The sequence below is a fragment of the Dermacentor variabilis genome, unplaced genomic scaffold (genome assembly GCF_050947875.1).
Source record: "Dermacentor variabilis isolate Ectoservices unplaced genomic scaffold, ASM5094787v1 scaffold_18, whole genome shotgun sequence".
In the NCBI taxonomy this organism is placed as follows: domain Eukaryota; kingdom Metazoa; phylum Arthropoda; class Arachnida; order Ixodida; family Ixodidae; genus Dermacentor; species Dermacentor variabilis.
In genome coordinates, this window is record NW_027460346.1 from 709,406 (window position 1) to 732,993 (window position 23,588).

A 23,588-nucleotide genomic window follows, 5' to 3' on the forward strand; every position below is an offset into this window, starting at 1 on the left:
GCGCTGCCTCTCGCAATATCCCGATTGGCGAGGCAGTCGCACCGCACTTCGCTCCGTTTGCAACGTGCCGCGCAAGACAGATTCTGCGCTACGCTACTCACAGCGTTCTATTCCTAGTATAAACCCTGTGTCAACATATTCATAATAGAACATATTGACACGCGGCAGAAAAACAGGTATAGAGCTGCGCTCAAATTTCACATTAGGCAATATCGAAATCATCGGTGAATTTCCCTTCTTTTTTCTAATCTATGGACCCTCGCTCCGTCTACTCAGGGATGCGTGGATGACTTACAGCATGAGAAGACTACGCTTGTTACATCTGATATCGTTACATCAATTCAATTATGCCGTATGATTTATGTCACTGATCTAGATTACCAGTACATGCAATCCATCTATGTAATAATATAGTATCGCAGGTTTCATAAATAACTTTGAGTTGACCTGTTCTTCGGGTTTCAATAGTATGAACCCCAAAATTTTGAAAAATACAATCACACTATCTAGCTATATTTTATGTCTTATTTTCCACCAGTCGTTATCATCAGGTCAGCTGCCCTCATACGGGAAAGTTGTAAAAGTGATATTAGTACACATAGTGGCAGCAAGAACTCCCCAGAAAACTGTCGTCGAACTCCAATACCACTGACAAGCATTTGCTGCAAAATGCTTGAACATACGTGGGGCAATCAAAAAGTTTTGAAACTCGCATATCAGGAAAACCGCCAGACCTTGGAGGAGGAGGAACAAACCTTTATTGAAACCAGATCTTGGGAAAAAAATTAATTTTCAACATAATCTGCCCTCGCACTAATGCACTTCTCCCATTTTCCTGGAAGGCTTTTGATACCTCGCGAAAAATTCTTTCTTCCTGGTTGCCAAGCCAATCCACTGCGGCAGTTTGAAGCGAGTTCAAGTCATCGAACGTCGTTCCCTTGAGGTGTTTCTTCAAATTCGGAAATAAATAAAGGTTACTCGGGGCCAGGTCGGGACTCTAGGGTGGGTGGTACACTTGTTCGAAACCACACTCCCGAATGACAGCCTGGGCAACACGCGGCCCATGAATTGGGCCGTTGTTGTGCAGGAGAAGGACACATCTTGTCACTAATCCTCCGCGTTCGTGCACGATAGCTTTACACAGTTTTCGAAGAATGTAGGCGTAGTATTCGTCTGTAAATGGTCCTACTGTTTTCAACATACTCAATCGCAGGATCCACTTTGCGCACCAAAATAGGGTCGCGATAACTTTCCTCTCTGAGCGATGGGTCTTCACAATTTTCGGGGGAGGGGACCCCGAATGCCGCCACAGTGTTGACAGCTGTTTTGTGTCTTGGTCCCACTGATACAGCCACCTCCCATCCCCAGTCACAGGGCAGGAGAGAAAATCTTCTGGATCCCTTGAATAGACGTGCAAAAGTCCTCTTGGCGAAAGCACGCAGTAGTGTCGATCTTGTGTTGGGGAGGGGGGGGGGGGGAGAAGTTCCGTGGCACCCATCGTGCCGAGACCTTCGACATACCCAAAACATCGTGGATGACAGTGAAAGCACCGCCATAAGATATCTTCAATTCTCCTGCAACTTCGGTCACCTTGATTCGGCGATTATTTTTTTTATTTAATACTGCCGACCGCCTTTTGGTAGCCAAGGCAGGAAGGAGTGGGTGCATGACGTTTACATGTTAATGGTCCATCAAGAACAGTAACAACTACCACAGAGAACCACAGAGGCACACAGTAATGTTAGTGTGAAGCAAATCAGGAACAAACAAAACAAGGCGCAAACGCGTTACATTCAAATCCGAAAGTAAAGCATCAAAAGCATACCAGTGAAAAACCGAGCGCACAAAGCGTATTGGCTTGAAGTGATTGCTGAAAAAAATGCATCGGGTGATGATAAGGTGGCCACATCGTAAGATAACTTGTTCCAGTCGGCTATCGTTCTTGGAAAAAAGGACAGCTCGTATGTATTGGTTCTGTACTGAGGCATTATAATTTTTTTATTATCTTTGTGCCGAGTCTGTCGAGTTCTGTTGTACTGCACGTAAGTATGGAATTCTATTTTAGTATGATTTTTAGTGATTGCAAATAACATATTCAAGTGGTGTTTTTTTCTATGAGTTTCTAAGGAGGGAAAACTGGAGCGGCTGAGAAGATCAGATATCGATACCTGTCTTCCGTAGGCGTGGTGTATGAATCGCTGTGCCTTTCTTTGAACCCCCCCCCCAATACTTTTTACATTTGTTTTAGTGTGCTGATCGCAGACCACGTCAGCATATTCTATTGAGAGAAGCACGAGTGAAGTATAAGCTACAAGTTTTGTTTTAGTGGTTGCAAGTTTTAACCGGTGTCTTATTAGCCATAGTCTTTTGGATGCCACTGAAACTGCTTTTTAATGTGGTGGCTGCAACTGGAGGTTCGAGCCGATCGTTACGACAAGATACATAAATTGCTCTACTGGTTCGAGAGAAGCGCTATTAATTTTGTAAGAATATTTCAGTGGATTTTTTTTTCGGGTTAACTTCATTTGTTTGCATTTCGTGACATTTAATGTCATCGTCCAGTTTTCTCAAGTATTATTGCGCAGCAAAAAAGACACGGACGTAAGAGGAGAATAACACACACCAAGCGCAAACTTACAACTAAATTTATTGTGACACTGAATCGTTTTATATATGTGAAGCAGTATAGACTGCGCATTCGTTTACATAAAGAAAACGAACTGCGCATTCGTGTAACATGAGTCATGTTATGAGTCATGTGATGCCACCTCCAAGAAACTTGAAACTTAGTTCTTTTTATGTGAGAGCCAGTGAAGGAAAACAAGCACACTTATAACACAATTTTGAAAGCATCTGCGCTTCAGTTATATCACGGATGAGCTGAGTCCTGCCACGGGACACAATCGTGCATTCGTCCTCGATAGGTTTACCGCCATGATCGCGACAATGAATCACCAAGAATCCACCGGTGCTCTTTTTTACACTGTTGCGGTGTTCGCGGAGCCGATAATTGAGGCAACGCCCAGTTTGCCCGATATATTGCTTCCCACATGGAAGCGGGTGGTTGTAAACCACCTGGTGGACACACTCGACAAAATTTTTGCGGTGATGCTTAGTGCACTTATCAGATGGGACGGCATTTGGATCCGTCAATTTGCAAAGCTTGCCGAGCTTGTTGGGAGCACAAAAGACAACTCTTACATTTGCCCTTGGGGCCATCTTTTTCAACCTATGGGATATGCCGTGCATGTAGGGTACAACACTTACTTTAGGGCGTTTGCCGGGAGGGACATCGGCAACTGACTACTGCGTGCTGGATCGCGCTTCTCTTAAAATACGTTCCGCAGCAGACACTTTCACCACCTTAGGATATCCAGCCAAGGACAAACGTTGAGTTTCCTTTTCAAAACTTACGTCCACTACATGGCAGTAAGACTTGCTAAGGGCATTCTCGAAGCACAAACTGATAATGGCCCGGTTAACAAGCTTAGAATGTGCGGAAGTATATGGCAGAAATGGCTTGTTGGCTCGCGGCTCATGCGACCAACACGTGTGGCTGTCCTAAAAGCTCAGGCGAAGATTAAGAAAGCGACTAGACCTCTCTATCAGCAGCTCATGAGTAGTTTGAAGGGGAAGCCAGCACTTCTGAATCGTTTCTAACGATTTGTTTGTTTCCAGAACGAAGGCATCAGAAGAGCAGTCAATGAAAATTAGAAAGTCATCAATGTATCTAAATATTTTAAAAACTGCAGTGTCTCGCACTTGTAGTGAAATGTCACGGTCCAAACAGGATAAAAACAAGGCACTAAGAATGGGAGCAATGCCAGAGCCAATGCAGGGCACTAAGCATCACCGCAAAAAGTTCGTCGAGTGTGTTCACCGTGTGGTTTACAACTCCCGCTTTCATGTGGGAAGCAATATATCGGGCAAACTGGGCGTTGTCACAACTATCGGCTCCGTGAACACCGCAAAAAGGTGAAAAGAGGCACCGGTGGATTCTTGGCGATTCATTGTGGCGATAATGGCTGCAAACATATTGAGGACGACCGCACGATTGTGTCCCGTGGCAGGACGCAGCTCATCAGTGAAATAACTGAAGCGCAGATTGCAAAATTGGGTGAAAAGTGTGTTAGTTTCCTTGCACTGGCTCTCACCAAAAAATAACTAAGTTTCTTGGAGGCGGCATCACATGACTCATAACTATGTTGCACGGATGCGCAGATCGTTTTCTTCATGTAAGCGCGTGCGCAGTCTGTACTGCTTCACATATAAACCGATTCAGTGGCACCATAAATTTAGTTGTAAGTTCGCGCTTGGTGTGTTATTCTTCTCTTAAGTGCGTGTCTTTTCTGTTGCGTAATAATGCTTGAGTAATGTATTACCAACTTGGGCCGGAATGCTGCTCTCATTAAGAGCAGTTTTGGCACCAATTACTAACATCACATAAGTAGTTATTTAGAAGAAGCTGGTCACCTTCAGTATGAATTGTATGAATAACTGCGCAGTCATCTGCAAAAGAAATTCATGATGAGGCTCTCTGCTGAGGCTGAATTGTCCAAATCGGTTGAAGTGGTCGGCTGCCCTGACCTTGGGTAGTCTTTCACGTGTACATCGCCACGTTTAAACTCATTGAACCACCGAGTCACTGTAACAGATGAAGGACATTCACTGCCATACACATTCACCGTCCTACTGTGGATTTCTTTGGCGGAACTTCCTTCTTTGCACACAATTTTGATGACGCTCCGGTACTCGAGCTTGAAATCGTGCGAGGACGCCATGTTTTACTGACTGATGCGGACCAGAAATGACACTGTATTGTGCTGCCACTGGCGGTAAAATCAAGGGAACCTTTAGGCATGTAAGGCCCTCTGGGCTGGAATTCTCCGCGATAAGGTAGCCTCGCCGCCTACAAGATTATCTGACTGACCTGCCTGTTTCTCGGTTACCTGAGGCAGAAGTTCGAATAGTCGTATAACAAAAGGTTTTTAAATATGAGCATGGTAAGCTCCAACTTCACCTCCCATAGTGCACTACATCTCCAGGCTTGGAGTGGCGCCCAACACCGGCAAAAGATGCCGAGAGCAATCGGGGCTATACTAATCCAGGTACAACCAAATTAGGAAGACCTACAAGGCTTCAACAAAAGACACTCCCTCACCAGAAGAGGAAATGGCCTCCCTGGTGCAGTATTCGGCCACTCCTTCCCAAATGACCCAAGCAATCAGTCAATGGCCCTTTACAGGTCAATTATAGTAACGTCCGTTGTATATAGAGAGGCAATGCAATACCCAGTAGGATTCGTAATCCATAAGGACAAAGCGGGCAACATTGACGAATGCTACAGCGTTATTAAGAGGGTAGCAGTAGTCATAATCAAACTTAATAAGAGGTATAGATTAAAGGTAGTACAAGCCTACGCTCCACCATCCACTCATGATAATGATGAAGTATATCAATTTTATTAAGATGAATTAGCGATGAGAAAAGTGCAAGCTCACTACACGGTACTAATGGGCGACTTCAATGAACAAGTGGGCGTAAAGCAGGCTGGTTAACAAGCAATTGGCAACCACGGCGTGGATTCTCGGAACGCTAGAGAAGATATGCTGGTAGAATTCGCAGAATGGAATAAGCTACGAACAATGAACACCTTCTTCAGGAAGGGTAGCGACAGAAAGTGGACCTGGAAAAGCCCTAATTGTGAAACAAGAAATGAAATAGATATTATACTTTCTGCCGATCCCAGCATGGTAAAGGACGTTGAAGTGTTAGGTAAAGTGCAGTAATCATAGGTTAGGGAGGTCTAGAATTCAGCTCAATTTCAAGAGAGAAATTGCAAAATTAGTCAGGAAGAAACAGGCCAACCTAGGCATAGTATGGTAAAAGCAGACCAATTCAGGGCTGCTACTTCAAACAAATATGCAGCCTTAAAACAAAGATATCAAGATGACATTGAGGTAATGGATGAAACCTTAACTAGGCTGGCCATGGAAGGGGGAGGTAAAGCATCAAGGCAACTAGTAGACCAGAAAGAGAAAGAGACAGATACAAATGAGAGAAAGGTAGGGACGTTAACCAGAGTTCAAGCCTCCAGTTTGCTACCTTGCACTAGAGGAAGGGAAAGGGGAAATAAAGACGGAAAGAAGAACTGGGGCAAAAAGAAAGGCGTGAAAAAAAATAGAAAAAAAAGGGGCGGGCTCATTATATTCTTTCTAAGAGACCACTGCCACGTAAAAAGGTCAACAAAGCCTTGAAGCCTTGACCGACTTTCCGTGCAACGACAGTCCATGTCGGCATTCCAAGGCTGTCTGTTCTGAAAGTGGCCTGTCGTCAAGGCGTTCCAAGACGGCCGCTAGAAACAGCCGGTGCGTTCTGTATCAAGGACAGTGGCAAAGTACGCATTCTATATCTCCTGGCCGCCGCGGTGACTGCAAGCCGCGCTCTCGTCCATACCGACTCTGAAGGCAAAAGATCTTGTGAAGGCAACACGAAGCCACAATAGGCGAAGTACTGCTGTCTCGAGTCGAGAAAGACCAGAAGTAGGTAAGCTCTCCCAAGTAACAAAGGACCAAATAAACAAACGAGAAGGAATGAAAGTGTCCGACTCAAGGGATCGGATAGAATTCACAAAACTGTCAAAACTGATCAACAAGGAGAAAGTAAGGGATATTCGAAATTATAACGTGAGAAAAACTGATGAAGCAATAAGAAATGGACGCAGCATGAAATCAGTGAGAAGGAAAGTTGGCTGGCATTCGACAAACCAAGATGTATGCATTGAGAGATAAACAGGGAAATATCATCAGCAATCTCGAAGATATTGTAAAAGCAGCGGTAGCATTCTATACTAACCATACGGTACCGAGAGCAGCCACGATAACGCCATTCGAAGCAGTATGCAAGAGGTTTCAGAGACTCCTTCCATAACTAGCGATGAGGTTAGGTGAAACAAAGAATTAAACGAAGAATGCTAGGCATAACGTTAAGAGACAGAAAGGGAGCGGTCTGGATCAGCGATCAAACGGATTAGACGATATTCTGATTGACAATAACAGAAAAAAGATGGAGCTCGGCAAGTCATGTAATGCGTAGGTTAGGTAACTGGTGGACCTTTAGGATTGCAGAATGTGTGCCAGGAGAAGGGAAGCGCAGTCGAAAACGGCAGAAGACTAGGCGGGGCGATGAAATTAGGAAATTGGCGGGCGCTAGTTGGAATTGGTTGACGCAGCACAGGTGTAATTGGAGATCGCAGGGAGAGACTTTCGTTCTGCAGTGGACATAAAATAGGATGATTATGATGATGATGATGATCATCATCATCATCATTAAAGACGTCAAGCGGCATTGCAGCAACAAGTACGAGGGTAGCCCAGCATAAATATTGTTGTCTGCAGCTTCCTTCTCCCTAATTTAGTGACACGCAGGACACGATAAGAAAACTTCGCTTGATTTCAGGTTTCAATTCCACTAAATAGGGCGCCATGTGTGTTTTTGTATGTTACAAACGCATTGACTAACAGCATGAAGTCCAACTGACCTGTATGAAAATTACAATAAAGAATGGAAGCTTAGTTGCTTGAAGTGCTTTTGCCAGTTGATGCCTCTCGGTCACCTGGCGACATAATAAAGATCTCTGTAGTCATGTTAGATTACCATACACACGAATACCACCCCGAAAGCGGTATTAAAACGCCGAAAACCAGCGAGCGAGCAGAGCGACGAACCCCACCAGCAGCTACCGTAATGATCATGATATTAGCTTCGATTTTGCCGGCGCCATCTCTCGGTGTCATGCTTTATTTTAGGAGACCACCACTACTCTTATTTCTGTTGCGCTGTTGAAGGTACAGTTTGCCTGCTCTAAGTTTATGTAGGTGTCCTGTGGTAGGGCACCTGAAATTTGGGAGTGGGTCACCTTGAAATTTAGGGGCGCGCCCACTTGAAATTTGTGGGTTGGCCAACTTGAAATGGGGGTGGGCAAAGAAGAAATTTTGGCACTGCCAGCTTAAAATTGTGGCGGGCCAACTTGAATGTTCGGGGTGCCCCAAGTAAAATTTCGAGCTCGGCCAACTTGAAATTCGGGGGTGGATAAACTGAAATTTGGGGTTGGCGGCCCTAAATTTCAAGTTGGCCTACCCCCAAATTTCAGTTGGGCCACCTCTAAATTTCAAGTTGGCCTACCCCCATATTAAAGTTGGCCCACCCCCAACTTTCACGTAGGCCTACCACCAAATTTCAATTTGGTCCACAACAAAAGTTCCGTCAGCCAGTCCGAAATTGAGGTTCATTCACTCCCAAATTTGAAGTTGGTCCACCCCTAAATGTAAGTTAGCTTACCCTCAAATTTGAACTTAGCCAACCTGCTAATTTCGAGGTGACCAACTCCAAAATTTCAGTAGGGCCAACTCTAAATTTCTAGTTCGCCCACCCCCAAATTTCAGTTGGGCCACCTTTAAATTTCAAGTTGGCCCACCCCCCATTTTTAAAGTTGGCCCACTCTCAAATTTCAAGTAGGCCCACTACAAATTTCAAGTTGGCGCACTACGAAATTTCAGTCAGTCCAGCCCCAAATTTAACTTGGTTCACTCCCAAATTGCAAGTTGGTCCACCCTTAAATTTAAGTTGGCCAACCCTTAAACGGAAAGTTAGGCCACCCTCTAAATTCAAGTTAACCCACTCCCAGATTTCAAACGTCCCACTCCCAATATAAGTTGCCCCCCCCCCCCAATTTCAAGTTGGTCCACCACAAAATTTGAAGCTGACTCACCCGAACATTCTAAGCTGGTCCACCCCCGAATTTCAGTTGTTTCACACCTAGTATAAGCTTCCCCATGCATTTTCCATGGAGCCCTATGTATCCCTGTAGGTATTCTCTCTTCTGAATTTTCTTGTTTCAAGTGTTTTTTATCCCTTAGAAAGCTACTAATCATCTACAATCACACTATAATAACGAACTAATGTCTTCACAATAACGCATTGGTGTGCACATACGAGGCACTACAATTCTTGCATGGTGGATAGATATTCCTGGGGCACTCGCCAAAGAATGCTTACGCATTAAAACGCAAGGTATACAACACCCGATTCCTATCCAAACACCGTGAACGTGACCTGCACGCATTTTGGAGGCACGGATGGCGATGTTGAAGCCACGTGAGTTCAGGGTAATCCTTCCGCGCGTGGCCTATACTGACGCTCGGCACCGCGTCCATATTGTCCCGGCGCCTATCCAGCGAGTTTACTATGCCGATTTTACCGATTATTTAAAGCAAAAATAAAAAGAACATTTTTCGGAGGCGATCTTGCTGGAAACATGGTATTCGTGGTCGTGGCCACGAAATGTATAATTCAGGAGGACTTGTATCCACAAAACTACTACTTTTCCATGAACATCCTGATAGGGCATATTGTTATTTCAAAATTGAAGGCCGGCAATATGTGTAGTATACCCATCTGGAAGAAATGCTGTCCGCGGCACCGGCCTCGCAAAATATACACATTATTTGTGTGGCCTAATGCATTGGTGTTCTAGATATATGCACAAGAAAGGTTTTCTTTGAAATTAGAAAATACTATGTCAAGAAGCATACCGCGATCTTTTATAAGAAATATCCTAAAACGTCTCCTGCTTACCGAATTTGCACTTATTGTGGACATTTTGCGTACAGGCTGACTTGAATTCAAAGGCCGCATGGCCTTTGAATCGTTAATGACAGCTAGCTGATTGCATTAATACATATATAGTTTAACAGCAGGATATACGCCTGACGTAAACAGCCTCGCATACTGTATTGCCGAATCAAATGCCTATTATCAGCAATGATATGGTTACATTGTGTATTGCCTTTGTCGAAGACCCATGCGTGCACATATATATGTGTGTATGTCACTTACACACTTATTAAGCATAAAGAAACACCCTTGGTGCCAATCGGAGGGTGCTAGTGACGTAAGTATTCTACTGAACGATGTAGTATTGCAAAATAGTGGCAAAAGCGTGTGAGCAAGGGTATAAAAATGCGAATACATGCTTTTGGGTGTAAGATATTTTACTCTGTGTGACTGCACTATGTGTGCCGCACAGGCTTGGTACTTTTTTTTTAAGTTTCAGAGCGCATCTTTTCTGTCAGTAACCCTGAGAGCCTGCTTCACTCTTAAAATTTTCACGCTCGTATAGGTGTAATAGGGGTCTTTCTGTTTTTGCACCCTTGTAACACTATTGCAGCGGCCTTTTTTTTCAAAAAAGGGTGTTCAATTAGAAAATGCACTTGTAAACACCACTCTCCTTCAATTTACATCCTTACATTACGGGTGTAAATGATAAATGAACGTTGGCAGCTCACGCTTTTATATTGGCTCTACATGAAACGCGCACTGTCTGCGCTCGGATAAGGTAGCTCGAACGATAAGATCCCGCAACTAGGCAGCAGCGCACTGACTCCGAACAGCAGTTCAAAAGCAAGTTTCCCCATGAATGTTGATTTCGAACGGCAGACAGTAATGAGTTGCATGACTTCGCATAGCCAGATATCTGCAAAATGCTTCACATGATCAATGACACAATCTCTCCAATGCTATCAATGTAATTCTTAAAACTATTCAAGCAATCAGACTGGAACGAGTTAGGAGTGAGGGCTGGTGGTAAATACCTCACGAACCTACGGTTTCTGAATGACGTTGCCATTTTCAGCAACATTGCAGACTGTTTGGAACAAACGATTGAGGACTAGCAGAGAACGTGTAAGAGTCTGGTTGAAGGTTAATATGTAGAAGACAAATGTTCAGTAGCTGGCGAGAAAACGACATATTGCCAGGTGGTAGTGACGTATAAAGAACACAGTAGCAATACTGTGAAAGACGAAACTAACATTTATTTGGCGAACCTGTGCCCACAAGAACACGCTACATTTAGAGAACGGAAACAGCGGCGAACACAGTCGGCGATCGTCAACATCTGATCAGTGGGTTAAGCACGTCGGCTTTTATGCATCAGTCGTAGAATGTTCCAGAGTAATCGCTGGGATCCGTGTGTCTTTCGCAAAGTTCTACACTATTCGCGTCGCGCATACATGCAATCACATTACGCAAGGTTCGGTAACCAGACAGCGGATGGAACCATCGATAACATTCCAGAAACTTCCGATAAATGCAGGCGCGTCCTGCGCTTTGAGATAACATTTGTTAGGCGGTGAAATCTGGTCGCCCGATAAAGATAAAGAAGTGCACTTGTCAATATCATGATCGGCATTCATTCAGGCTCTAGAACCTGCCCAGGAATACGTTTTAGATAAATTACTTGCAAGGGGCTCTGATCGAGGAAATTTACAAAAATAAAAATAAGTTGGAAAGCTTACGGCAGGCATTACCAAATCATCACCAGGAGCTTGGCGCTGTTCGTGAAAAGTGTCTAATCACTGCATTTTACAATTACTAATGTCAGGGGCCGAAACTTGGAAGTTAACAAAGAAGCTTAATAAGTTGAGGACCGCGCAACGAACTGTGCGACGAAAAATGTTAGGCGTGACGCTAAGAGACAAGAAAACAGCCGTGTGGGTAAGAGAGCGAACAGGGATAGCTGATATTCTAGTCGATACTAAGAGAAGAAAGTGGAGCTGCGCAGGCCTTGTACTGCCTAAGGGAGATAACCGATGGTCCATTGGTGTTGCAGAAAGGGCGCTTAGAGAAAGTAAGCACACTTGAGGGCGGCAGAGATTTTGGCAGGGATCACGTAATTAGAACATGTGCGGGCATATGCAACTAGCTAGCACAACACAGGGGTAATTAGAGATCGCTAGAGAGGCATTCGTCCTGCATTCGACATCAACATAGGCTGATGATAATGTCATGACATGCGTGCCAGATTCATGTGATGTCATTCATGTTATGCCATGCATGCCTGTCATGCACATGCTGATATCTCAGTTTAAAAGCGCCGATTACGGGGGGGGGGGGGGGGTGGCAGTGGCGTAGCCAGGGGGGCGCACAAGGCTTAAAGGGACACTAAAGTGAAAAATGATTTCTTCTACATCAGTAAATTACCGTTCTACAACACCAAAAGCACCACACCTGCAACGTTAAGACGTTTGGTAAGCCAGAAAAAGCGCAGGAACGAAATACGGGTGGCGACGCCTACTTGAGTTCCCGCACCTGGGGGCTGTGACGTCTTGGATTTTGATGGCATCTTTTAGGGCCTGCTAATTATATATAGTGGTACAGATGGACTGCATTGTATTCTAAAGGAAGGAAATATTAAACATGGCAAGCTTCAGAAACCTTTATTCAGCCAACGCGGCCCAAATGTGAAAACATACTTTGGAATCCCTGACGTCACGCTGACGTACTAGCGCTGGGGTTTCGGCGCGAAATTCAAATACTGATACTTAGTTAGACCTTCATTTTCTCATCTGATAATCAAACTATTTTTTTGAAAAGACTGCCTGCAGGGTTCTCAAACAATGCTTCATTAGTCTAAACTGATTTATTGTTTCGCTTTAGTGTCCCTTAACACTCAGTAACATAGTAAAATGTTCGTTACTATGGCACTGGCCCAGCCTCTTCCCTGGTCAGTTGGGTGTCCCCAGAAAAACTTTTCTGTCTACGCCACTGTGGGGAGTGGGTTAAGGGTGCTCCAGCCCCCCGTAACTTGTCCATGGAAGCGAGGGTAGGGGGCTGTCCTCGGTTCGGAAAGCATAGGTAGCCCAATTACCGGCTGCATTTCCTTTCGGACGTGAACACTGCTCCAATCTTATGACATAGCAGGATTAATGGTCGTTCCCCCCAGCGCATACAATAATAAATAAAACTTACATGCAACCATCAGCAAGTCTTAGTTTCAACGGGTCTTTGTGAGCTGTGCAATAATTGAGAAGTTGTGCCCGTACGTCTAGTGCCAACCCTTTTCAGCCGTCTCGGACCTTCACGCGCTCTGCTCGTTTTCTGAGCAGGAAAAGATCATACGTGCCTACTGCGTTGCTGGGCATTACGGCTGCAGGAATATTCTGATTTGGTGATGTACAAGTATGGCCGCCAGCACGAGAATGTCGATTGTTTCTCTCGTTATCCACTCGCTCGCACCTCCAACTTTGGTTTTCTCTCACCTGCCTTCACTAACATCAGCGATGAGTTGCACCGTGACTTATCGCAGCGAGCACCCATCGTCAGTCTGCCACTTTCACCTACTGACGTCTCCATCAACAGCTGCATCCTCAAGGAAGGAATCCTACACCACCGTGACTTCCAGCCTGACGGGCCTGGTTTTCTTCTCGTCGTGACTAGACTACTAAGTCGCATTGTTTTGTTTGAGTTCCACGGCCCGCTTACTACAGGACACCTTGGTGTATCTTGCACGTACTACGGTATCAGCCGTCGCTTTTAATGGGCCACTCTCGTTCTCTTCGCCTGCCGCTACGTTACTGTGTGCGATTCATGTCAGCACCCAAAAGCGCTACCTGCCGGTCATCTCCAGCTGATCACCACCCCGCCGAACTTTTTTCCGTACTGAACTCGACCTTCTCGGCCGCTTTCAACATCGTCCTGCAGGAATAAACGTGTAACCGTTGTAGATCACTACGCCACCTGGTACGCCATAATCGGGTCCCCGACCAGTTGCGCCACAGACATCGCGGACTTTCTCTTCCATGACGTTATCTCAGTATGGCACTCCACGAAAACTGCTTAACTTCTCCCTGTGGTTGTAACTCCTAGTCCAAAGTTATCACCAGAATCCTGCGTCCCCGCTTTAATTAACACAAGATGGCCACCTCCTGCCATCCCCGAACAAAAGTTCCAACGCAACGTTTCAACCATAGCGCCAGAGGTATTGTGTTACGAAAGGCCACCATGACTTGACATTGCCCTTTCTTATTTGCCTTTTGCCTACAATTCTTCTCGTCATGCCACTGGCAGACTTCCTGCCCCCCTCTTAATGTACCGTATGGTCACGAATCAACTTTTTTTACCTTATCGCATGTTTGTCCTCCGGCTGCCCCTCCCAACGAGCTAGTACACGCGTAATGCAATCACCCTGGCCGACCACGCATGCCAGGGCTGCCGGCCGAATACGGCCAAGCTGTCATGCGTGGCATCACCCAACGGCGTCTCTATGATATTCATGCATGTTGCTCTTGTGCTTTTTATCGGATACACAGGGTGCTATCGAGTGCTGCTCCAGGCGATTCCAGTGACGTACGAGATTGCTCCCGTCAATTCTACCTCACCCTCTGCCCTGGCGTCAGTTTTATTTAATTTATTCATTGGGCTCTCTCCTTTGCCTGCTTTAAAACTACTGAATTGTGCAGTGCTTGAGGCGATAATTTAGGTAAATTCACCATAATATTATCCCCAACTTCTTTTGTACCTCACCTTCTGCCTCGGCGTCAATTTTATTTCATTTATTCATTCGACTCTCTCCTTTTCATGCTTTAAATCTATGGAATTGTGCAGTGCTTGAGGCTATCATTCAGGTAAATTGAACATAATATTTTGCCCTTTGACGCTCGCCAAGTGTTACATTGCTGTGCGAGGGATCATAATTGTCAAAAAATACTTCCTGTTTTGGAAATGAGAGATAGCTACCTAATAATGAAGAGAGTTGCGAACAACGACATTCGATACCATTTTATTATTTTATAGGGACTAACAGTACCAAAAGCTTTTCTATATCTTAAAAGCTACTATTGCAACTTTATTTTGATGGAGAGCGCCATTAACAATTTACGTAAGGTTTGCCACAAACGTGTAGGCGCGATTTCGTCATCAGGACTTGGAAATTTCTGAAAATCCAATGATGGACGTTCCTCCAATAACGTAATAATTACACGAAGTACAAAAATTTGTCGGCAGTTCGAACCCCAGGAGAACATCTTTAAAGTTAGGCCCTTGGATTTTACACTCCAAAACCGAGGTGCGATCATGAGGCACATGATAGTAGGCGACTGTGGATGGAGTTTGACCATCTGGATCTCTTCGGCATCCACCCAATGCACGGTACACGATGATTTTTGTTTTGCTCGCCTAGAGGAATGCTGCCTGCGTAGTCGGGATTGATGTTATGCTCAGCAACGCAATGCAATAGCCACGAAGCTACCTCGGCAGGTCCTATCAGAACGCGCACCGTAAACTTATAGCACTCATCGGGCTTAACAATTGCGTATTTTATAATACATCTTAAACTTTGATGCTCCATTCACGACATCTAATTATCATGAGCAATTCAGCATCGCTCAGATAAAATCGTCTCTCGCATTCCGCACAGTAGTTCACGGAATAAAGTACTTCTAATGGCAATAATAGTAGTTAGTGCCTGTCGGCGGTGGAGCAGAAAGTTGCACAACCTTGTAGCAGCGTTACGATGCCCAATGTGCCTGTAGAGTGCTGCTATATCTACTTCTTTTCAGGTTTCATCCCATCATCCCTGGCGTCAATCTAAAATTGAAGCGTGACGTCATCATGTCTGGGTACCGCATACCAGCTAATGTGAGTGTCCACCGAATTTTTTGCCTTCTTCTGGGGCTACTTGGCGTACGTTAGATAATTCCATTTTAATCACGATGCCATTTAGGAGCGACGGCTTTTCTGAAATTCTGACAATAGCGGTGCACATAAGCACCGACTATAATTAATTGGTCAAATATCTTGTTAATCGGTCCCATGTTCTTAAAGAAACCATTTGTGGTCTGCTGTCCACATCTACACAGTTGAAATGCCTAACAAAATGATATCGAAAACCCTGATTTTACTCCTCAGTACTCTATGAACCTGACCGTACATGACTGAAAGCTGGGTAATAGTGTATTGTGTTTTTCGAAGTAGTGGCTGATTGCAGTTACGCCGGCGAAACAGCCAGATTCATACAAGTAACAAGCACAGAAGCTGAATAATGCGCATGAAGCCATGAATTTAGAAAGAGTGCTACATAGGCTAAAAAGCGCAGATATGTTCTTGAAATCAGTTTCCTAGTTGGCGGGAGGGGCGGGGGGTGGGCGGTGGTAGTGATATTCATACCATATAAACGGCTTTAGATTTTATTCACGTAATGAATGTTAAAAAAGAGAAACCCAGTTTATTATTTAGATATCTAAAGGGCGAACCCCTAGCTGCCGTCAATAACCATCTTGGCGCCACGTCACAATATGTACGGACGGAGGTTTACATAGTTTGCCAAGCTACTATTTGGAATAAACTACTAAAAAATATCGAGCTTCAGGAACAACCTTCTTTCTCATTAGAAAAATTATGTTTGAGCTGCTGGAAATGCTTCGTTACTGAACACATATTCGCGCTCTTTGTATAAGGGAGTACGTGGGTTGTAATTTGTCACTTCCGCATTTGTTTTCTAAGTTCGCACTGCGAGCTTGAGCAAGATGCTATTCTTATTTTTACGTAGCATTCTTCATCCTATTGAAGTGACTTAATAATACACTGTCCGTCGTGGTTTTACTTATAATTAGTGGACCCCTGACTAGTAGTCAAGGCAATGAATGCAACCACGGTTCTGCGTTATGTCACTATGTTTATATTCCAAAGAAATAGAATAAATCAATGATCACAGAGAACTACTTAGAGCTGATATTCCGTCATTTGTTATAATGCAACTTGAATTCATGTGCCGTCGCTGCTAAGATGCATCCATCCTAAGAACCGCAGGAAGTGGCTACCATTCGCTATAGATAATGTTTATGCACCAGTTACCAGCCAGCGCACGTGTGGAGATAGACTGCTCTTTGTTAAAGCGAAGTTTCCTTTACGAACACTTTCGCAATCTCCGGACCGCGGCCGCTATGTATTGTCTTACCTAATGTCTCACATTAAAAATGGATTTTGTGCTCAAAGGTGGGGCCACACCTCTGCCTCCCAACAAAACAGCCCAATTATTAGGCCACGTATGCTGTTATCATGCCAACACTTTGAGGTGATCGTCACATGCATCACACTGCGTAGTGTTGCGTTCTCCAGGGTAGCGTACCCTACCGCTGCCAATCAGTTGCGATGCCTGTTCATGGAAGCTCCACCGACGTCACTATTTTGTAGCGTGGCGTTGTCGGCAGGCTGCAGGCTGCAGGCGTCCGGTAGACCATGCGATCAGGCAGGGACGAGATGACTTCTAGTGCGAAACTTGCACAGTTTGCTCAATGGTTGGTAAAAGAATAAGAAGGGAATAAAGTCAAAGTACATTGCGGGGCCCTTTAAATAGGCCCACTAAAGTCGTAGGCGGGATCTTGCTCACGTAAACATCACGTGACAGACATTGAGTCTGGTTGTGAATGGGGAGCTGATCACTCCTCCCCGATGACCTTGCACGGCCCCGCCGCCGCAGGTGGCAACTCTGGTGCCTGGTCGGGGATGGGGCTGCTGATTCATGCTCCCAGGTGAGGTGGTACGGGCTTGCTTCCTCTGGCGGCAACCCGCGGGGCCTGTTCGGTTCGCGGAAAGTGTTGACAGTTCGTGGAAAGGGTGTCTGGTTGTAGATGGGCTACTGATCCATTCTCCCAGTTGACGTTTTCACTGAATTTCTCCTGTAGAGCTTGACAATTCGTGGAAAGGATCCCTCTAAAGTCGCACTGCGGGGCGCCAGCCAGACCGGCAACCCCTCGAGACAACCACAACAAATTGGGAATTCACCCTTCGTTTCGATGAGGCATGGTGGTCGAGCATCGTTTTTGCACGGGGTGCTACAGGCCAACCGTAACAGTAGCGCGGGTTGCCGCTCGCGTGCGCGCATGGGGCTGTGTTTGTACAGCTGGTAACGCGGAGATGTGCGTTGGATTTCGCGCAATTTTATTGCGAGAGTAATTATACGGACACTCCAAGTGCATCGCTGCCGTCCCCATCGCCGTGAGGTTCCGTATGAAGTCCAAATGCGATATAATCGTCGCCGCTCGCTGTACGCTGTATGTGCGAGTGAAAGCGTGCGAGAGTGAGCCGGCGATCGCGGCTCAACCTCGCGCACGAAAGAGAGGAAAGCGGAGAGGAAGTGCGCCGCCTTTCCTCGTGCTCAAAGCTCCAGCGGGACGGCAGGGAGGGCTCCACATTCTACTCCGTGCAGGCTCGTAGAAGAAAAGCATATTCGACGCAGAGCAAGGGGTCAGAGCTACACGCCTACAGCGATGCAGCTTTCAGCAGCGAGGCGTAGCGTTGTCAAATGCCTGCGCACAACCCTTGCAGAGTGTTGCACACTGTTTCACAAAGCATTTCAAGTTGCGTCACATGCCTCCGATACGCCACAAGGCAAGGGACGCGTGTTCCTATCACCAAATGGGGCGTCAGTGCCTACTGCTGGGCCACGTTCAATCATTACGAATAAATCATTACTTAGCTTTGCTAATCAGTAATCATCTCTTATAGGCTGCACATGCTTTGGCTCACTTCCAGCCTGCCTTAAGTCACATGATATTTTCTGGAGCTCACAACGCGACCTTGAAACAGAGATCCAAGGCTTTGGCTTAATAAGTCACACACTAAGCGATGTGCCACAAGCAATACTAGAGCAGACACACAAAGAAAAGCATCTCATCATGTGGCAGAAAAATTCCCTGGAGTATAGAACTCGCCTCAAAGCTCCTGTTACATCAATATATCCCGTTCATACGGCTTTAAGAAAAAAACCAACCTCCTCATAAACGTTGCTTTTAGCATTATCGATGCTGTTATCAGCATATCTCGAAATTTTCAACATCACTGGGCCGCGCAACTATCCCACAATAACACGCCTCCATAGAATGCAGCGACCCGTCCGTGGGAGCCCAGGAGAAAAAGCGTGGCGTGAACAGCCGGCGGGCGAGGAGAATTAAGGAGGGAAGCGCCGCGAGGAGGAGGATGTCGCTACTGTCTAATTATCAAGGGGTTTTAACGTGCTCTAAAACCCCTCCGTCTCCAAAAGTAGCGCCAACCGCTTCCCTCCTCTTCCGCTCTGCGCAACCTCGACGGTGGCGCCGCCCGTTCTGGCCCTGCCGTAGCAGACGACGGATAACACGCTACCGGAGGAAATCCGCCGAAACAGTTCGTTCGAGCCCTGCGGAGCAGTTTTTTCAATCGAGATCTGGCTTTGTCAGTCGATAACTGGCCTTAAGAATGTCATGTTGTAATTGCGGAAAAAGTAGAGAAAATGACCATTATTTAAGACGTAAAGCACGCGCAAGTTGCGAGTTCGTGTTGCTGAAACACGACGCATGCACGCGGTGTGCTCAAACACGCGCGTAATTACCAGAATTTCAGGTTTGGCAGCGTGAAAGTATGGGTACGTGGTTTCGTAGGTTCACATACGGTGCATATGACTCATGCGATACCCATTTACATAATCGGACGCCTAAAAACGTTAACGCTAAGCAGTAAAAATGTTCATCCTTATCAGCAGGCCTGTGGTCCTTTGCGGCCTTTCTCTGCCATTATAATTCTGCACGCAAAACCTGCGAGCAGCCGCCGCTCATTCCTCCAATATTGAGGACGCGTCCGGCAGCAGCCGGGATAGAGGCGAAATGCAAGAGGCCTGTGGAGAGATTCCTCGTTGGTGTTCCGTAATTCTCCTCGCACGGGCGCGGTATGTTGCACCAGTCGCGGGCGCTTTTTCCGTTGCGGGGTGCTTTGGTAAACGCGACGATAGATTGCATTTTTTTACAAGTATACTGCTCCAGGAGGGCACATGTAACGGCTGACAGGGGCCTCTGGAGAGCACGTGACATCACAAGTGTTCCCGTTGCCACTTTGCTGCCCTGGAGGCGCCGTCAGTAATACGAAATAATGACACGTTGTTACAACTAGTAAACAAAACCTAATAAAGAAATACAATCACGCCGAGGCGCCAACTTCTGGCGCAGCGCTACTGCACCCGCGTGAGAATTATTAAACGCCAACGAGCAATTTGCCGGCCCGCGTACAACTACGATCAAAGTGCACGTTAAACTTCCCCAGGTGACCTAAATAAAGTTATCCGGAGCCATTCACTACGACCTCCCTCATAGCTTTAGTCGCTTCGGGATTAAATCTATGACTAAAACTAAAGCTTCGGGATGTTATTCACCACAAATCAAATCAATACATGCGAGCGTACATTCGAAGTCATAGTAAGCCTTGCAAAAGCGTCGACAATGTATTAACTTCTGGTATAGCTCAAAACATAACATCAATAAGGTCGCTTTTATGTCACAGGCCAGCTGCAGATGCGTACACTTTCGCCGCAAGATGAAACTACACGAAACAAGCAGAGCACATTCGAGAAAAACTCAAACACGCTAAGAACACGCACAGCGTGAACGCATACACTTTTTCGAAGTGGCAGGCGTCAACTAGCCTCAAAAGAAGAGGTTGTGAGGAACCGTGCCACTGCACAAAGCCGTGCGTCTTTTGCCACTTCCTCGAAGTCAGCCCGCCCGATCCTATGTATCCACACGTTTCTTCTTAGTGCGTTGCGCTTGCCGGATAGTAAAGAAAGAAGTCTTTTGCCGTCGCTGTTTCAGTTGCGGCAGCCGAAGGCGCAGCAGCAAGGCATCACAATTAAGTTCTTGTCCCTAACACCTCTATTTCTTCCGCTAACCCACTCTATCAGTCCGTTTGCGCGTACTTCACCTCTAGGCGCCTTCCTCCTCCAGCGCTCGCATCCCTCGTGGCGACACACATAATCTCGCCAATGTTACAGGCGCGGCATGTCCGCTTGCGTATAAAAAGATTCCGTATCGCTATGAGCAGCTGGACAGTCCTAAGCTTGGGTCTTCAAGAGGCGATAATTTGACGTAAAATTGACGTCCGGATATTTCCCGATTGTCAATGTGGTTGCGTTGACAGAAGGAATTAATTAATCTCTTTCAAGGTTCTCGGCTTGGTCGAATTCGGGCGTTCTAGGTCGATGCGGTGGGTAAACATGTGAAGCCTGTTAGTACGGCATGTCGCCAGCTGCGTAACCAAAGAATTAAACCGAGGCCAGCGGCGTCTTAAACGACAGCGTCTCCCTCTTAGGCCAGATGGATGGGTGGATGGATGGAAAAACATTCATCGAATCCAATCAATATTATGAGGGGAGGATGTCACGGGTAGATGCCCCGTTCGAAGACTCCAGTGGCCGCCGCTGCTCGCCCAACTTGATCCAGGAGGCCACTTTGAGTCTCCAGGTCAGCTCGGGCAAGCACGGCCAACCAAGGCTCCCGCAACATCATGACTATAAGAGGTGAACATGCCTCCATTGGCATTTTCTGGCATTTCCATGTTACGCGCTCTACATCGCTCTCGACTCCTACCAAGGACATTGGTTTGTATGTTCACTCGATTTATGAGATGCAACCTACCACAATATGGGTATGTATTCAACTGCAGTTGTCTAAGACTACACGCCTCTTCCACTTTCAGTATTCTATGCGGTGGGGCATACCGCTGTCTTCTATTACGTTGATGATCTAGTATATATGCACAGTGCTATTTCCGATGTAAAGAGTCTCGCATACATACCTCTCATAAGGTCAGTAATAGAATATGCAAAAAGTTACAGTGACGTTTCACTTAGTGAATGGGGATGGCGCGCAAGCGTATGGGTGCTATGGGCGTCTTGCGCTGGAGTTTGAGGTATAGTAGCGGCGCCTGGTGGCGGCGCGCGAAACGTTATCTGGGTAGTACCGGCTTGGGTAGTATTGAGCCCTGGCTGTGGCGAAGCACGTTTCTAGCCCGGGTTTAGCGTCGATGCGCACTTTCTTCTGCCCTGTTGCGAGTGCGAAAAGGCTCGTCACTACTCGCAGACCATGCTGACCACGCTGCGAGCTGGCCGCAGCCTATAGTTTAACGAAAACGAACTCTCCGTGAGACGTAATGCTGGAAGCAGAAGGAATCGGCGACGCTGATCCGGAGAGCCCTAGCTCAGCCTCGAAAAAGCGTCACCGTCGTTACTTCTGTGTCGTGGACTGCCATGAACAAGAAGGCGTGAATCCCAACATCAGATTCTACCGTTTTCCTTCAAGGCCTCGCGAAGCGGAGCGTCGGGCGCGTTGGATATATCTGCAGTCCGTCGCGCTGGATAAGCGAAACTTCGCGCCATGCTGACTGCTTCACCTGTCTTGAAGCTTGCTTGATTATCTGCGTTCGAAAATTTGGTCTTTTACACCTACAGTCCCGAGGGCACACCGACATAGCAGCAGGCATGGCTGGTGATTCACGATTGGAGACCCGGCCACAGCGACAATTAACAATTCGACTGGTGCGAACTGGTGAAGTGACCAGGTGTGTGCGAATGACCACAAATGGTCGGGCTGATTCGGTGACAATTAGCTACCCCACTATGAGCAGCACAGGTTAGAGAGTCAAAAGTGATCATCCTTGACCTCAAACCAGCACGTTGAGGCAGCGCAGCATAGGTAGTATTAATTACAGCACATCGATGTTCGCACGTACGTTACTGCGAGCTCATATGCATTACATCAGTTATTTATCAGTTGATAAAGCGACAGGTGGCCGCTACTACAGCGCAGGCATAACTATTTGTCTAGCGGCATGCAGTCAACAAAAATTGCAGGAGGCCCGCCGTTTCGCAGCATGTCGAAACACCGATACCGTCGCGGCGCGTACGATCGTGCGCTCGAGCAGTTCCGTACACATGATTTCTGCTTTTCTCTGCTGTGAATTCATTTATAGCAAGCATTTCCTCGCGTTTGTGCGCCTTAATCTAGCAGCGTTGTCAGGATTGGGGGCTCAATCCCATCGCTCGTGATCCGTTGTCAAGATTGGAGTCCGGCATGAATTCGAAGGTAGCTGGCCCATGCCGTCGTCCAACTTATCCACGCTGAGGACGTTGATGAAGGGAAGAACTGCTTCTCACCGAGAACGAGGAATATGGGTTTATTTACAGTATTTAAATCAGTCTAACATGACTACTTAAGAAAAAGTGCATCAGTCTAACATTACTGCTCAAGAGAAAGTGTGTCAGTCCAACATGACTGCTCAAGAGAAAGTGTATCGAACATCCGCACAACAGCAGTTTTTAAACACTCGGTCCGTCGGCGATACAAGGCGGCGAATGTTCGTGTTTCATCGCAAAACTAGCCGCCTCCCGCAGGACGGCTTACGCACACAAAGGCACACACGTTCTAGCCCACACACACAAAGGCTCACACGTTCGAGTGTCCGGAACCGACGTCAGAGGGGAGCCGTTCCGGGTAGCTCGGAGCCATTCTGGGTAGCTCGTTGTCCTGCGTCCCGGTCGGCGCGTGGGAAGCAACAAAAAACGGCTTTCCCGCGGCAGCTCGCGCACGCGTAGCAGATCAGGTCCACGCTGGGGAGTTCGGGCACAATAGTTCAAGAGTTCGTCCGCCGAACTCATTCCGTCACGACGGCGATGGGGCTAGAGGATGGCGGCGGTTTTCAGCACAAAGCCCGCTTCGTCGAACGCATCCTAGCTGAAGCGACGGAGAGTGGGGGATGCGCGTCTTGTTCCCCAGTCGTAATTGGGTGGCAATCCTGCATTGCAGCTCGCCATTCTTAACAGCGTGCAAACCTTACCTGAAGTTCAACTTCGTACGCGACTCGCTTCACTTGCGATTGACACCGCGCTAAAACTTCGCCGCTTATTTCTTGAACGGCGTACACGTATTCGGCGTTGCATAATTTATTGCCTT

General features: G+C 46.6%; 1 protein-coding gene across 1 annotated transcript in view; it reads left to right on the forward strand.

Moving 5' to 3' along the window:
• Nucleotides 1-23,588, forward strand: part of LOC142568259 (putative cytochrome P450 12a5, mitochondrial) — a 240,628-nt gene that overhangs the window by 195,257 nt on the left and 21,783 nt on the right. The window contains exon 7 of the mRNA XM_075678244.1: nt 15,399-15,477. Coding sequence (XP_075534359.1) covers nt 15,399-15,477 — 79 coding nt within the window. The remainder of the gene's footprint in view (nt 1-15,398; nt 15,478-23,588) is intronic.